Source organism: Lentinula edodes, assembly GCF_021015755.1.
Source record: "Lentinula edodes strain Le(Bin) 0899 ss11 chromosome Unknown C8R40scaffold_5, whole genome shotgun sequence".
Taxonomy (NCBI): Eukaryota; Fungi; Basidiomycota; class Agaricomycetes; order Agaricales; family Omphalotaceae; genus Lentinula; species Lentinula edodes.
Genome location: NW_025764311.1, coordinates 851,235 through 866,294, shown reverse-complemented (window position 1 = coordinate 866,294; position 15,060 = coordinate 851,235). Strand labels below are relative to the sequence as shown.

General features: G+C 48.1%; 3 protein-coding genes across 3 annotated transcripts; 2 read left to right on the top strand and 1 right to left on the bottom strand.

Annotated features, from left to right (window-relative positions):
- Window positions 1-9,719: 9,719 nt before the first annotated feature.
- Window positions 9,720-10,547, top strand: C8R40DRAFT_1167038 (2Fe-2S ferredoxin-type domain-containing protein; the record flags this gene model as incomplete). Its single annotated transcript, XM_046230946.1, has 5 exons — window positions 9,720-9,927; window positions 9,982-10,024; window positions 10,083-10,192; window positions 10,250-10,471; window positions 10,525-10,547. 5 exons carry the CDS (start codon window positions 9,720-9,722, stop codon window positions 10,545-10,547), a joined length of 606 nt encoding a protein of 201 aa, XP_046090177.1.
- A 1,248-nt stretch (window positions 10,548-11,795) lies between these two features.
- On the top strand, window positions 11,796-13,246 carry C8R40DRAFT_1158945 (putative MAP kinase; the record flags this gene model as incomplete). The annotated part of the gene is made up of 8 exons (XM_046229803.1): window positions 11,796-11,841; window positions 11,898-12,091; window positions 12,148-12,208; window positions 12,259-12,696; window positions 12,757-12,816; window positions 12,843-12,904; window positions 12,958-13,084; window positions 13,140-13,246. 8 exons carry the CDS (start codon window positions 11,796-11,798, stop codon window positions 13,244-13,246), a joined length of 1,095 nt encoding a protein of 364 aa, XP_046090176.1.
- A 483-nt stretch (window positions 13,247-13,729) lies between these two features.
- On the bottom strand, window positions 13,730-14,848 carry C8R40DRAFT_700693 (uncharacterized protein). The gene is made up of 3 exons (XM_046235908.1): window positions 14,592-14,848; window positions 14,362-14,542; window positions 13,730-14,304 (listed from the first exon to the last, which is right to left on the bottom strand). Exons 1-3 carry the CDS (start codon window positions 14,748-14,750, stop codon window positions 13,838-13,840), a joined length of 807 nt encoding a protein of 268 aa, XP_046090175.1. The 5' UTR covers window positions 14,751-14,848; the 3' UTR covers window positions 13,730-13,837.
- Between the last annotated feature and the right edge of the window lie 212 nt (window positions 14,849-15,060).

Here is a 15,060-nt window from a genome sequence, read left to right as displayed (position 1 = left end):
AAGAGTGAGATAACAATAAGGAGCAGATCTTCGGAATCCCGAACGGCGGAATGGAGGCCCGCGGCATGGACTTGACAGTATCCCCCTCTTAGGCTTGAGCCCTCGAAAGCCATTAATACCGGTAGTTGGTTAGTCACCAAGGAAAAATTTTAAAGGCCGTCAGCCTCGGGAATTTGGCCCATCAGTCAGCAGAAAAATTTTCAAACGCCGTTGGTGCCGGGGATTGTTGTTAGTCATCCAAGAAAATTTTCGGTGCACCGTAGGCCATGTACAATTCGAAGAAAAATTTTCGCTGGTCCGTGCGCCATTTTGTCCCTATAAAAAGGGCCAGGTTTTGCCGATGTGGCCCTAACTTCTCCCCAATTTCCTAAGTCAACAATGTCACACAGCCGTACTCAGACAATCACCACTCCTTCCTCCACTACGGCCGGCCCTTCAAGGTCGCGCCCTTTAAACCCGCCTCCCGCCGATCCGGTTAACGACGACGACGAAGCCTTGGAAGAAGACGACGACGAAGCCATCCGACAGGCCGAAGAAACAGTCCGCAGGATGAAAGCCAGGAAGGCGGCGGCGGCGGCCAGAAGGAAAGCCGAAGAAGAAGCGGCCAAGAAGGCTGCAGAAGAGGCGCAGAGGAAGAAGGAAGCTGCCGCCCGAGAGTTGGAGGAGCGCCGGAGGTTGATGGCGGAGGCGGCCGCCGCTCGCAGTCGGCGGGGGTCTTCGCCAGGAGGAAGTTCGATTTCCCCACGACGGCCCGTTGTGGAAGTCCGTAAGGACAAGGGAAAAGGAAAGGCCAAGGCCCAGGTGAGTGGCGTGGAGCCTCGCAATTAACTTTTTACTAACATTCTTGTTTATAGCCTGTTGGCGGGGACCCCGATGACGGCGACGACGGGGATGATGACGACGACGACGAAGACGACAGAACTCCTTGCGAACGTTGCAGGAGTAAGAGGATCCCTTGCCTTCAGCAGGCCGGCAAGCGGAGCAGCACCACCTGTAAGCCCTGCCATGATGCAAAAGTGCGTTGCTCGCACTCCAACCGGCCCCCCACGGTGAAGAAGGAGGTCGCTTCCCACCCGACCGGCGAACGGTTGGCCGTCCTGGAGAGCCAGGTGGCTCAATTATTGGCTGATAACCGGGTTCTCCGCGAGGGTCAAATCAAGTCCAACACCTACGACCGCCACATCATCAAGAAGCTCGAGTGGTTGATGAGGGACGCCGCAAGGAGGAGGGATTCGCCACCGGAGATGCCGGAACCAGGACCGTCGCGGCTGCCGAAGAAGAGAAGAAGGGTAGTGGATAGCGAGGAGGAGGAAGAGGATAGAATAGTAGGAGCAGAAGATGGAGAAGGAGAGGAGGAAGTAGAGGAGGAGGAAGAGATAGAACCGGCGCCGAAGAGGGCCCGGTCGGAGAAAGGGAAGGAGAGGGAGGAGTAGGATATACGGACATCGGACATCGGCCTCTCGGCCCTTCTTGTATCTCTTGTAGTTTTCTTGTGGCCTCCTGTCTTCCTTTGATTATTTTCTTTTTGCTTTTGTATATACGAAAATATTAACGCGATTTTGAATCGGGAAGCGAATGGGCCGCGAAGCGGCGTAAAAAGTAATTAGTTTTTGAAGTATAAGTAGCTTAAGTGTGATTGAAGAATAAGTAAAATAGTAACTAAGAAACAAGTAAGCAATTTAAGAAGGAGAGGTAAACACTCAATTTGCTATCATCGTGTTTACCCTCTAAACACACGAAGTAAACTTCGGCGGAGCATGGCGAAAAACCGGAGGAAAGGAATAAATGTTTTTTGTGTGATCAAGGTCCAGGCTTGTGAGGGTATCGGGCGTGGAAAGCCGGTACAAGTTCGTCAGCATGTAATTCATCAGCAGCAACCCAAGAGAACTCATCGTCGGTACCTTCGTAACCGGCCCACCGAATATAGTAACGTAGAGGACAACGTTTATACCTTCTGTCCAACTTGGAATCCAGGATTTCGGCAACGTTGTACTCCTCTTCACCATCAACTTCGATTGGAGGTGGAGGAGATTGAGTTCGATTCGGGAATGGATTCGGCGTAACCGGCTCCAGCTGTGAGACGTGGAAAACCGGGTGAATACGGCGAAGATAATCCGGGAGCTTGAGTTTGTAAGACAAAGTACCAGGTCGACTGATGACCTTGAAAGGACCAAGATATTTTTCTGAGAATTTTTCAGTAGGACGAGTAGAACGAATGTGCTTAGCAAGAACAAAGACTTCGGAGCCGATCGGGAACTCCGGGTGCGAGATTCTTTTCCTGTCAGCTTGTTCCTTGTAACGAGACTGAGCTAAAAGGATTTCCTCTCGAAGGAAAGCGTGGAGTTCATCAAGGTTGACGACGAAGTCTCTAGCAAGATCAGACTTCATATCGACCTCGGGCCGAACGGTGATGTTTGGGTGGTATCCTTTGTTAGCGAAGAATGGAGTAATACCAGTGGAAGCATTGGGAGCGTTGTTATAGGCGAATTCGGCGATCGGGAGTAGCGGCGACCAGTCATCCTGTTGGTAGGAGCAATAGATCCTGATGTACTGCTCGAGAGTCTGATTGACGCGCTCGGTCTGCCCATCGGCTTCCGGATGGTATCCAGAGGTATAGTGAAGTTCCATGGAGAGCGCTTTACCGAGAGCCCGGAAAAACGCCGAAACAAATTCAGAACCACGATCAGAAGTGACATGATTAGGAACACCATGTTTAGAGAAGACATGAATAACAAAAAGCTCAGCTAGTTGTTCGGAAGTAATGGTGTCGTGAGTTGGAATAAATATAGCTTGTTTGGAAGATCGATCCACAACGACGAGAATAGCGGTAAAGCCATTCGACATTGGCAGTTGCTCAATGAAGTCCATGGAGATGGAATTCCATGGTCGGACCGGAACCGGCAAAGGCTTCAACAACCCGTAAGGCCGATGACGGCGAGGTTTGTTGCGCCCACAGATAGTGCAAGAGGTAACGTAGTCACGTACGAAGTCTCTGACCTTGGGCCAGGTGTATTGACGACGTACAGCTTCTAGAGTGCGGTTCTGGCCGAAATGGCCGGAGAGTGGATGATCATGGAAGTAACGGAGGACTTGAAGGCGTAGATCGCCGTGATTAGGAACATAAATACGGTCGTCAAGGCGTAGTAGCTTGTCACTACCTAAGCTCCAACGTTCATTGGAAGGATCTTTTGCAAGTTCCAAACCAACAACGGAGCTCGGGTCGGCGGGAAGGGCGAGGATGATTGCCTGGTGTAGGGCTTCGATATCCATGATAATCGAGGCTCGTAAAACCGGGCCTTCCAAGAAGGTAGCTCGAAGAGACGCAGTGAGTTGTTCGTTAGTAAAGATAGGACGGAAGTTGTGAGGGTTCACTTGGGCGTAGCCGATATCCCCCTCTTTAGGGTAGACGTCCCAGCGTCTAGTTATCGAGTCGGGTTTCTCGCCGAGTTTCCCCGGCCGGAAGCGAATGACCATATTAAATTGATGTAAAAATTCTGACCATCGGACCTGTCGGCGGGTGAGAACCTTGGTAGTAGAGAAATACTCAAGATTTTTGTGATCGGTGACGACGTCCACCGGATCACCCGAACCTTCCAGATAATGACGCCAAGCTTTAAAGGCCTCGAAGATGGCCAGTAGCTCTTTGTCGTGGGTATCGTAGTTGAGTTCTGCCGCATGAAGCGTTCTGGAAAGGAAGGCTAGAGGATGAATTTCACCGTCAGCATATTGGATGGAAAGAATAGCCGCAATGGCGTAATCGGAAGCGTCGGTTTCCACGATAAGTGGGCGATTCGGCTCCCAATGGGCCAGTATCGGCGCAGAAGTAAAAGCGATTTTGAGGTTTTCGAAGGCCTCTTGACAGCTGCTGTCCCAGATCCAGGGAGCGCCTTTTCGGGTAAGCCGAGTCATCGGCACAACGATATCGCTATAATTATAAATGAAACGACGATAGAAATTTGCAAAACCCAGAAAGGACTGAATGTCCTTGACCTTCCTCGGAACCGGCCACTCTAGAACTGTCTGAACTTTCTCTTTGGACATGGTTAATCCGTCGGGAGAAAGAATGTAACCCAAATACTCAACAGTATCCATATTGAATTCGCACTTCTCGGGGTTGGCGTAAAGCCGATGTTTCCGTAACCGCCGAAGAACCTCCTTGACGTGTTCTCGGTGTTCTTCTGGCGTATCAGAGTAGATCAGAATATCGTCAAGATAGACGATGACACAGACATCGAGCATGTCAGAGAAGATGTCATTAAGAAACCGCTGGAAAGCCGCAGGGGCGTTCGTAAGGCCGAACGGCATGACCTTCCATTCGTAAGAGCCGTAGCGGGTCCGAAAGGTGGTCTTCCATTCATCACCTTCAGCGATTCTGACCAGATGATAAGCGTGAGCGAGATCCAATTTGGTGTATATTTTAGCTCTTTTCGGAGCGTCGAGGAGATCTGATATGAGTGGGAGTGGGTAACGATCCTTTTTGGTGATACGATTGAGTCCACGGAAATCGACGCAAAGGCGAAGTTTGCCGTCTTTCTTCGGGACAAAAAGGACCGGAGCGCCGTGAGGAGAGGATGATGGGGTGATGGCACCAGTAGCCAGCTGTTTGTCAATAAAGTCTTTAAGGGCAACTAACTCCTTTTCAGACAAAGGGTATATACGGCCGAGAGGCGGAGAAGCGCCCTCTTCCAAGTCAATCTTCAAGTCGTAAGGTCTGTGTTCAGGAAGAGAATCTGCAGCTATCTCGTCGAAGACGTCTGCAAACTCAGCATACTCTGCTGGGATGGAAGGAGGAAGTGGAGGGACAGTAGGAGCGGTGGAAGAGCGGTCGGCGGCGCGGGCCGCGACCTCTGAGTGGATAGCACGAAGAAGGATGGGTTCCATACCGGCGTCCTTGCAAGCCCTATTGAAGACTGCAGCACTGACAAGTGCAATGTCTACCTCGGGAGTTTCCAGCTGAGCAGCGAATTGAGAGACCGTAGGGTAAGAGTAGATGGGTTCAAAAGGGAATTTGGACGAAAGGGGCTTGGCCCGTGAAGTCCGAGAGCGGGAGCGAGAGCGAGAGCGAGGTGAGTCCCCAGGAGGGGTCTCCAGAATTGTCGGTGAAACCGACGGCGAAGGTTCCGGTAGCGGAACAGCGACCTTTGCATCAACAGTGTTGGTGGCAGAAGGCACAGACGTCTGTGGAGAATCAAGGTGTGAAGTGTTACGGAACGTAATGTTTCGAGATGCCCAGTCAATCAACGGATTGTAGCGGGATAAGAAACTGTAACCTAATACTGCTTTACAAGATGAATCTAAATGTGTGACATAAAAGGGTAAGAGAAGCAGCTCGCCGGAAGGGAACCGAACGGCGATATTCGCCATATCGGTAATGGGTTTAGAAGATAATGAACCATCAAAAAGACGAAGATTAACAGGAGAGATTTTGGTCGTAGGAATAGAATTTTGTGAAACATAACGAGTATCGATGAAAGAGTCAGTAGAACCAGAATCAACAAGAGTAGGAAATTTAAGAAGAGCAGAGATAGGTTCGGCCGGCGCGGCCGAATCGGACAAAGGAAATTCAGTAGTCAATGATATTACAAGAGATCGTTCAATGGAAGAAAGAGCGGACGCGTTGAGATATAACTCCCCAGGTGAGGTACGAACCTGATCAACGCAGCTCCCGTTTCGTACCGGGGAACAAGAGCTGCGGATTAGTTTTCCGAATCCTCTTCAACAACCTCAATGGTTGCTTCGGGGGTTTCTTCAACCTCGGCAGCGCGGCCCTTCGATTCTCGGGCTTTTCGCTTATTGCAGTCAGCAATCTGATGCTTACCACCGCAGAAGAGACAAAGGTTGTTCTTCATCCTTCTTTCCCGTTCGGAGGGAAGTACTTTACCATCTGCTCCTAGATGGTTGAACGCGGGGCGCTGACCGCCGGATTGGCCGGAATTCGCAGAATTCTGGGGCTTACCATTGTTGTTAGGCTTACCACCAGAGAAGGGTTTAGGTTTCGGCGTGAACGGCGCCGAAGAGCCCGAAGGCTGAGAATTGTTTTGCTGGTTAGTAGAACCAGTCTTGAAGTCCGAGGAACCCTTCTTCGGGTTCCGAGCAATAAATGGCTTACCAGCCTCACGCTTCTTAGTTTCTTCGCGCTTCCAGTAACGGTTGTCAATGCGAAGAACTTCTAGACGATAAGCGGCGAGCGTCGCCGGCTCGGGCAACCGCGCCATTTCGTCCTTGATGCGTTCGGCCAAGCCTCGTCCATAAGCCCATTTGAGGGCGGCAGAATCCCAGTTGGTGCTAGCAGCCAGGGTGTTGAACCGAATGTTGTATTTCCGGATGTTCTCGGTTTCCTTCATCTTAAGGTTACCGAGGGCGTCCTCGGCCTCGCCTTGGGCATCATAAACGCCGAAATTGTCCTGTAACTCCTTTACAAGGGCCGTAAAGGACGACGTCCAGGCCGGCAGCGAGTCGAGGTCCGGATCGAGGATGTCAGGGACAAACCATTCTTTGGCTGACCCACTGAGATAGGAAAGAGTATAATTCACCTTCCGTTGGTCGGTGAAGTACTTTGGACGGTCATTGAAGACCAGGGCGAGATTGACGAAGAACGTCTTGAGTTTTCGGGGATCCGAACCGTCGAATACCTCGGGTTCCTTGACCTTGCTCTTAGATTCAGAGCTGTCAGAGGGACGGCCGAGCGCGGCGAGAACGGTACCGAGGGTTTCAATGGAACCCTTGAATCCCGAGAGAAGATCCAACATAGCTCGTTGCTCGTTGGGGATGTCAGGAGAATTAGGAGAACGAGGACCACCAGGTCCACCAGGACCACCAGGTCCGCCGGGACCGCCGGGACCGTCAGGCCCACTGGGGTCACCAGGCTCACCACGCGGTAAACCGCCGGAATCGTCATCCAGATCGTCATTGTTGTTGTCGGCACCCGGATCGTCGGGGTCGACAGGAGGGTCTTGATCATCGTGATCACCAGTATCCAAATCGAAATGAGGAGGTGGGTCACGAGGAGATTCAGAAACAGCTCGACGTTGGGGTTGTTTTCCCGTACGGCGGGCTATGGCTTGGAGAATTGGAGAATCAATTCGAGCAGTTGACCGGCCCCGAGCCGGAGCGACCACGGGGGGTTGTCCACGGCGAGGGGTCAAGACTTGGACAGGTTGTCCGTCACCGGTGTACAAAGTGCTGTACTCAAATTGCTGATCTTCTTCCATGGCTTCAGGAAGAGTTGACGTAGTAGGAACTGTGGCTGGACCGAAACCGCGATTACGGCGACGTGGTTGACCGATGGCAGAGATAGAGTCGGAAAATGGGGCAAATGATTGAGCTGTGGTGAAGAAAGTGTTTTCTTCGGAATTAGCTCTGGATTGAGCTCGAGTTTTCGGAGGCATAAAAAATGATATGTCAGTACGACGTTACGGATTGAGTTTAATTATACTGTTAAGATCATGCAACCCGTGTAACCGTGCCAGAGGTCACAGAGTGTCTAAGTGCGGAATACGAATGGGACAGTAGTGAAGTTATTAACAACACCGCCGTTACGCCGTATGTCCCCGGAGGTCGAGAGTATAGAAGAGAGGAGCTGAGTAGCAGCCAAGTCGGAGCGGCGATAACGCCGGTGACGAGGAGCGAACCAGAGAACGTATAAGTTCTAAGGTAGAGTAGAGAGAACTTCAAGGCAGTAAGCCTGAAGACTTAGAGGAGCACAGAGTGAAAGAGGGAATCTAAGTCGATAATTAAACTGAGGAACTACAGTAGCGTACAGGCAGTATTTATATCTACGGATCGGCGCAGCGGTGCGGAGCGCCAGACTAACTACTAGGAGCTATACGAGTAGTACCTGCAGGGTAGAGTAAAAGACAATAAGAAGGGACTAGAACGAAAGGGTATGTGTAGCGAGAAAGAACAATAAGAGTGAGATAACAATAAGGAGCAGATCTTCGGAATCCCGAACGGCGGAATGGAGGCCCGCGGCATGGACTTGACAAGAGTAGGCAGTTAGGACCCCTGACAACCCACTAAGAGGCCTGTACAAAGTGCGGGTAAGAATAGGAGAAAATTTTTAGAATCCATGAGCCAAAAGAGGGTAAAAATCACAATTTTTCATGCTGAGCCCTAGGGCTAAAATTGGGTAAAAAGGCTCCTTTCAAAAAGGCCTCATCTACAGTTGGGTAAAATGGCCCCTACGAGACTCGAACATAGTGCTCACTGAGCACAAAGCAATTGACTCGGCACCACTACACGATATTGACAACATATTGTAAGGTATCATAAACATTACTATACAGCTTGTTTATACATGTTTTTGCATGAACATTGTAGTAGTTGAATCTGGAGCTCAAGGGAAACTATATGGATGATGATCCATTAGATGAGTTCATAATTTCAGCATAGATAAAACAAGGGAAAAAGAACCACCTGCAGTAGAAACAAACAAAGAGAAAATACATTTGGCAGCTTTCTGGCAAAAAATAAGCAAAAAAAGATGAAAAATCAAATTTTGGATATACCCTGAGGTCTAAACCGGGTAAGAATGGGGTCTGGAATGAAGCCAGAGGAGAATCCGGGTAAAAATCCACCTTTTGGACCCCCAAAAAATGTGGGTAAAACTTGAGTTTTTGGGATCAGGCCTCTTAGTGGGTTGTCAGGGGTCCTAGGCAGTTGTGTATTTTTTGCTTTGTTTTCTGTATGTATTTATAAGAGGAACAGAGGAAATTGGGTAATTAAGAGAACAGAGTTTCGGGTTGGACAATTGGTTCGCTATCGCTGTCGGCTAGGCCATCTTCATCCTCCCCCGAGTTCAGGGAGTTCACCCATGATAGGGAATCTCCTTGTATGATTGATGAAATGGAATAAAGGCAGGAACACTTCCTTTGCTGAGACTCAGAGAAGGGGTCCAATGGTCCAGAGCTGGTTATGCAGCTTTCTCTGCAACCGGCCCCGCACTCTGCGATGTGAATGAAAAGTGCGCGAAATTTTCAGCATGTTGGTGATTTTGCTTCCATTGCAGTGGAAATTAACGTACCCCGTTGGGGACACACACCTTGCTTGCGTCTGTTCACTGCTACGGTGAGGGAATTTGGTGTGAAACAGCAAGCAGAAAAGCTTAGGGATGATGCATTATGGTGAGCCAGGTGAGGAAATTTGTTGTGAGCTGGTAAAGTGCAGGGGTGGAGTCGGAGTCTGTTAGATGAAGGGAAAGTAAAAGGGCTGCATCCGGATCCCTTTTGCCCTATAAGGCGTAGATGTAACCCTGTTCCGCCGTCGGATCGGACAACGACAACTTTAAAAGGAAATTTTGCACGGGCGCTCGAGGTTATGGATGTTCAATGACCATTGCAAGCAAGGTGATATTTCTGGAGAGGAAGTTGAGTCAACAGGCAACAGTTTTCTCGAGGAAGCCATCACGTCAGTTTCCAAACAATTCCAGCTCGCGGTGGTATCGGAGTCATCAGTGCGTCGATGGCGATTCCTGCAGAGTCTGTCATGGTACTGCTCAAGTTTACGGCAAAATGTAATGTCTGACTATATATATTACTGAGCTCAAGCAGGCTTAAATAAGCGGAACGTGACCAGGACGCGTTGAATTCATTCAACACTCAGCGGCTCCAGTACGAGCTTAACTTCAACGCTGCTTTAACCCTTGAAAAAAGGCTCAAAAGAAACTGCTTACGTCCGCCATCCTCCCTCTTTGTACCCATACGCCAGCCGCCTCAGTCCGAATGAACTGCGCATTCAAAAGAGATCTGGCTTGGTCATTTTCTCAGACCTTGAGACCTCGGTTGACGAGTCACCGGAGGTGCATTCAAACAGATTTTAGAACAACGAAGCCGTCGAGGAATCTACTACTTGCACATTTATCTTCAAAAGCAGAGAAACGAGGTCTTCGGTTGTCAAGTCCACAGTCGCGGTCATTTCATTCCACAACTAGTGCGTAACACTACATCGTTGAACGACAACAAAAACTAACTCCAGTTATTTCAGCTTCCGCACACGGTGATATAACACGACCTGAACCCGGAACAGGGTGCGCCTTGACGTAGTGGAAGTTCATACTCGTATTCTGAACACGTCCTTCGTCATAGGATCAAAGTGAACTTCAAGGATTCTAAAGGTAATCTGATCAAGACGATTGAAGCAAACGAAGGGGATGATATTCTAGGAATTGCTCATGAATATGACATTGACCTCGAAGGTTCGTCAATGCCTATGGAATTACCAAATTTTTCTTTCTACTTATTTTCCCTTGAAGGTGCATGCGAAGGCTCGGTTGCATGTTCAACATGTCATGTTATTCTAAGTCCAGAATATTATGATCTTCTACCGGAACCCGAGGACGACGAAAACGATATGCTCGATATGGCGTTTGGCTTGACAGATACAAGTAGACTGGGATGTCAAGTCAAGTTAACGAAGGAGCTGGATGGAATCACAGCAACCCTTCCTAGTGCTACGAGAAATATGTTTGTAGATGGTCAGGAGCCTGTCGTATACGCATCTCTCAAAATACTAATTTTCGGAATCCAGGGAAGAAACCTACGCATCATTAAATATCAGAACTAACACAAGCTATAACACGTTTCTAAATAGTACAGTTCTTTCAAAGACAGAAATATACCTTTCAAGGTCGACCCAACCGTCTAATGCTTCATACGCTATGTATAGTATCGAAACTCTTCACATCTGTGGTACTATGAAGCCGCAGAAATTGCCTTGCCAGAATATTTGTGAGCTGTTTCAAGCGGAATCAAGTATCGATATTCACACTGACAGCTATGTTGGATTTTTTTTGTCGTGTTGATGACTGTCGCCTTTTCTCTGGCCACTGCTCTCGGCCCAGTACTCGCCCTCAAGTGTAACACGGGTGTAGCCTCGTGACGGTAGCAGGTGCGTTGCTCTACTATCTCTTCAAGACTCGATATACTATTGCTCACTGTCAGCACTGCCATCCCATTCGCAATCTGTGCTTACATACATCACATCACTCTCTGTGGGACTCTGTCTTTGGACGGAGCCGTGTATCAATCTATCTCTAATTCGAGACGGACGAGGGGCTAAATACCTGGTGCTAGAGAGACTAAGGATAGCCTCAATTCAAAAAACAACTCCATTCTTGAATTTCAACTCTGACCGATGAGCGCTCAGCGCGTCCTTGTAGATGGAGTCACTTCTATTCACTTTGAAATCACTTGCAGCGTGTGCAGCTGTTCGCAGCAGGTTCGCACCCTGGGCTTTCAACTGATCTGGTCAGTGGTGAGGATCAGGTGAGGATCATCAGAGGATGAAAGGAAAATTGAAGAACTATGATATTGCCCCCACTGATGGCCCTGTATCATTAATTTGCAAATATAGCAATCTGTACGCGAGACTTCGCAATTAAATATCGCGAAAGAACAGTCTCACCAGCTTCCACAGGTGGACTACTCATAGGAACCCCCAGGCTCTCAGAGCCTCTACAGCTGTATAATTGAAAGTCGGATCCGCCCAACATGCCCAAAACGTTTCGAACCTTCCGGTTATACCGACACAGCCCGATCTTCAACCAGAATATGAGCCCAAATGAGCCCTGTTTCGAATTTTTGCCATCAATCGTTTACAACCCTTGTTACCGCGATACGCTTTTTTTTCGTATATAAGGGGGTGGTGAGAACTTTTGCCCGGTATATTGCTTTCTCTCTTGGCTTGGGCTCTTTTGCTTCATTTTTCAACTTCACGCCCAGGCTTCGTTCGCTCGTTTTGGACTTTTCCGCCGAATCTTTTCTAGCTCCTCGTACTACTTATTATCAGTTCTTACAACCATGTCTCGCAAAGCTCCCTCCAAGCCTCTTCCCAAGTTTGACGTCGGTTTGTTGCATTTTGCAAACCGTTAGGAGCTCTAGATCTGACGCTATTTTATTCAGGTGAAGATTACACACTCCTTTATGCCCTGGGTGAAGGAGCCTATGGCTCCGTCGTTGCTGCTGTTCACAAACCAACTGGACGACGCGTTGCTATTAAAAAAGTGTTGCCATTCGATCATATACTATTTGCTTTACGAACTCTCAGGGAGTTGAAGCTGCTGAAATATTTCTCGGAGGAATGTTCAAACGAAAACGTTAGTGTCTATCTTGTCCGTTTTACGATATTGATCGCTCATCGTTGGGATCATAGATTATCTCTGTTCTTGATATCATCAAACCTACCTCTTTTGAATCCTTCAATGAGATTTACTGTGTGTCCTAACAATTCCTTCATTCCTGCTTGCACTGATATCCAAATCAGTTGTACAGGAATTCATGCAAACTGATCTCCACCGTGTTATCCGAACTCAACCTCTCACCGACGATCATTGTCAATACTTCATATATCAAACCCTCCGCGCGCTGAAGACTATCCACAGTGCAGACATCGTTCATCGGGATCTCAAACCAGCGAATTTGCTCTTGAACGCCAACTGTGACCTTAAAGTTTGTGATTACGGTCTTGCCCGTAGTTTGAAGGCTGGGTTTGAAAAGGTGAAGGTTGGTGAGGGTGTAATGACGGAATATGTTGCGACGAGATGGTATCGGGCACCCGAAATCATGTTGAGCTTCAAGATGTATACGAAGGCGATTGACATGTGGGCTATTGGGTGCATCCTCGCAGAGCTGATTTCAGGAAGACCCTTATTCCCTGGTCGTGACTATTCACACCAACTCGATTTGATTCTTGATGTTATCGGTATGTCTTCCGAACAAGCGGCTACGGCAGCGCGATGTTGATATGTGTCTTCTTATGTAGGAACGCCTACCGTGGACGAGTTTTACGCCATTACGTCTCGCAGATCGAAGGAGTACATCCGTTCCCTGCCAATCAAGAAGCCCAAGAGCTTTCATCTCTCTTCCCTCACGCTTCCGCAGACGCAATCGACTTCTTGAATAAGACACTCGTGAGTCCTTTGGCTGGATTTTTATTAAACGAATATCTAATTTGTGTTCTTAGACATTTGATCCCCAAAGGCGGATGGCGGTTGAAGAGGCACTCAAACATCCCTATGTCGCTGCTTACCATGACGCTGAGGATGAGCCAGCTGCTCCATCACTCGATCCGGAGTATTTCCAATTTGAAGGTGAGTACATTTCATTTATTCCGCTAGCTGGCCATTGATAAATGGCTCGTTCTAGCACACAAAGAGCAGCTATCAAAGGAACAGCTTAAAGAGCTCTTGTTTGACGAAGTGATGTCGTTCAAACCGGTCATCGATAACACTCTCAAGACAGCCGCATCCTAGTCTTCGCCTGAGTGTAGTCTATGCTTTCCAACTAAGTACATCATATACATCACAGCTAAACGCACATTATTATCACATTCATTTTGCATTTAACTTATTATTTGTTTCATTTGACTTTGACATTCGTTGCACTACCCTCTTCTACTACAATTACTGCATGTATGCATACTCCATGTTACATGACATCAGGTATCGTCAGTGGTGTTGTTTTGTTTGCTTCTAAAGAGCGTAGCTAATCAAGTAAGCACAGTGCAAACGATACTCAGGATCTATCTTAAGCTGCGATTGACCTACGAAAACTTAGGAAGCGTTTGGAATAGTTTTAATCTGTTGTAACCTATTTAGACTATGTAGGGCAGTCACGGTTGAGAGATCGTTACCCATGCTCTGCTGAGGACGAAGTATCCATTTTCTGATGTGCCAGTGGCTCACGTTCTTCCCCTCATTTACACGCTTCAGCGATTTCAACAAATTCTGCATAACTATACTTTAAGTACATAGAATTACACACATATGTTTAGACACTAGATAAGGTATACACAAGCTTGATAAATAATGCCAGACAAATACACATCGATTATCACCCAACGATCACACGCAGGTGCTCGATGAGGGTTTTGGCGGCGGAAAAAATACTCGCGGAAAGATTTCGTTTAGTTTTACAGGTAGAGTCGTTGACTCTGCCTTCTGAGAGTCAGGAGGTGGTGTAGTAAAAACGATGTTGATTTGTGGATCTACCTCCTCCCGCGAAATTCTCTGCCCCCAAGGTTTTATTTTCTCCTCGACCTTTGCTTCGTCATCGTCCGGAATATGGTCGCTGTGATCGTACTGGTATGCAGGGAATTTGTAACCCTCCGCGCGGAGGCGCTCCCGTGCACAACTGATACATTCCGGTACACAATGTGTAGTAGGTGCAGATGCAGTACAGTCTTCGAAATCGTCTTCGTCGTCCAGATTATCGCATTCTTCATAAAGTTCTGGATACTCGATCTTGTAGATGACTGCACTGATAGAGCAAAGGTAGCAGTTTGGAGGGCACTCGTGTCCCTCAAGAAGTTCTGTTGTAGAAGTCAGTGAATTTGAAGCGGATTGGTTAACCCAGGGGTTCACTTTACCTTCATCTGATTCGTCTTCCTCGAATTCGCTTTCATTATCCACAATAAGTGTGCGAATAGCAGAAGGGGAGTGCATATTCGGAATGCCACGATTGAGGGCCCTTGACGGAGTAGCTGGGAGTTTGGAATACCAACGGTCGAATGACGGACGTTCACAGTCGAAAGACGTGTCAAACGAACTCTGAAGCCTTAATGAGCGTACTAGAAAAATGGCCATGGTTATAAACTACCTCGAAGTCCATGTCATATTCGTCATCTGCGCTATAGTCGTCTTCGCCATCTTCCTCCAGAATCAGCAGGGTGCTAAGTGCGTCTCGTTCATGCCTACCCAAAGGATAGGGACAAGCCGCCTCTGCAAAGGAGCGATTGTGAAGCATAGTAGGATCCATCGTTAATCAAGTAGAGAGAGTTCGTGTCGGACCAGAGCTTCAATGCAGGTCTATAGATGAAAAGAGAGAATCTAAATCGTACACCCTTTAAATACCACCTTGATTCAGCTTTCCCAGCGAAATTCCTTATTGTTTACATTTGCCTGCGATATCTTTTGTTTCTGCAGCGTGACCGCGCAGAACTCATTGTTCTCCTGTTATGGTTCAGAGGCTATGTCAGAAGGGGATCACGCATGTTGGTATTTAGCTATTTAGCAATCTGCCAAAGCTGTATTCATTAACTTACAAGTCGAACAAAAAATCAGTGTCG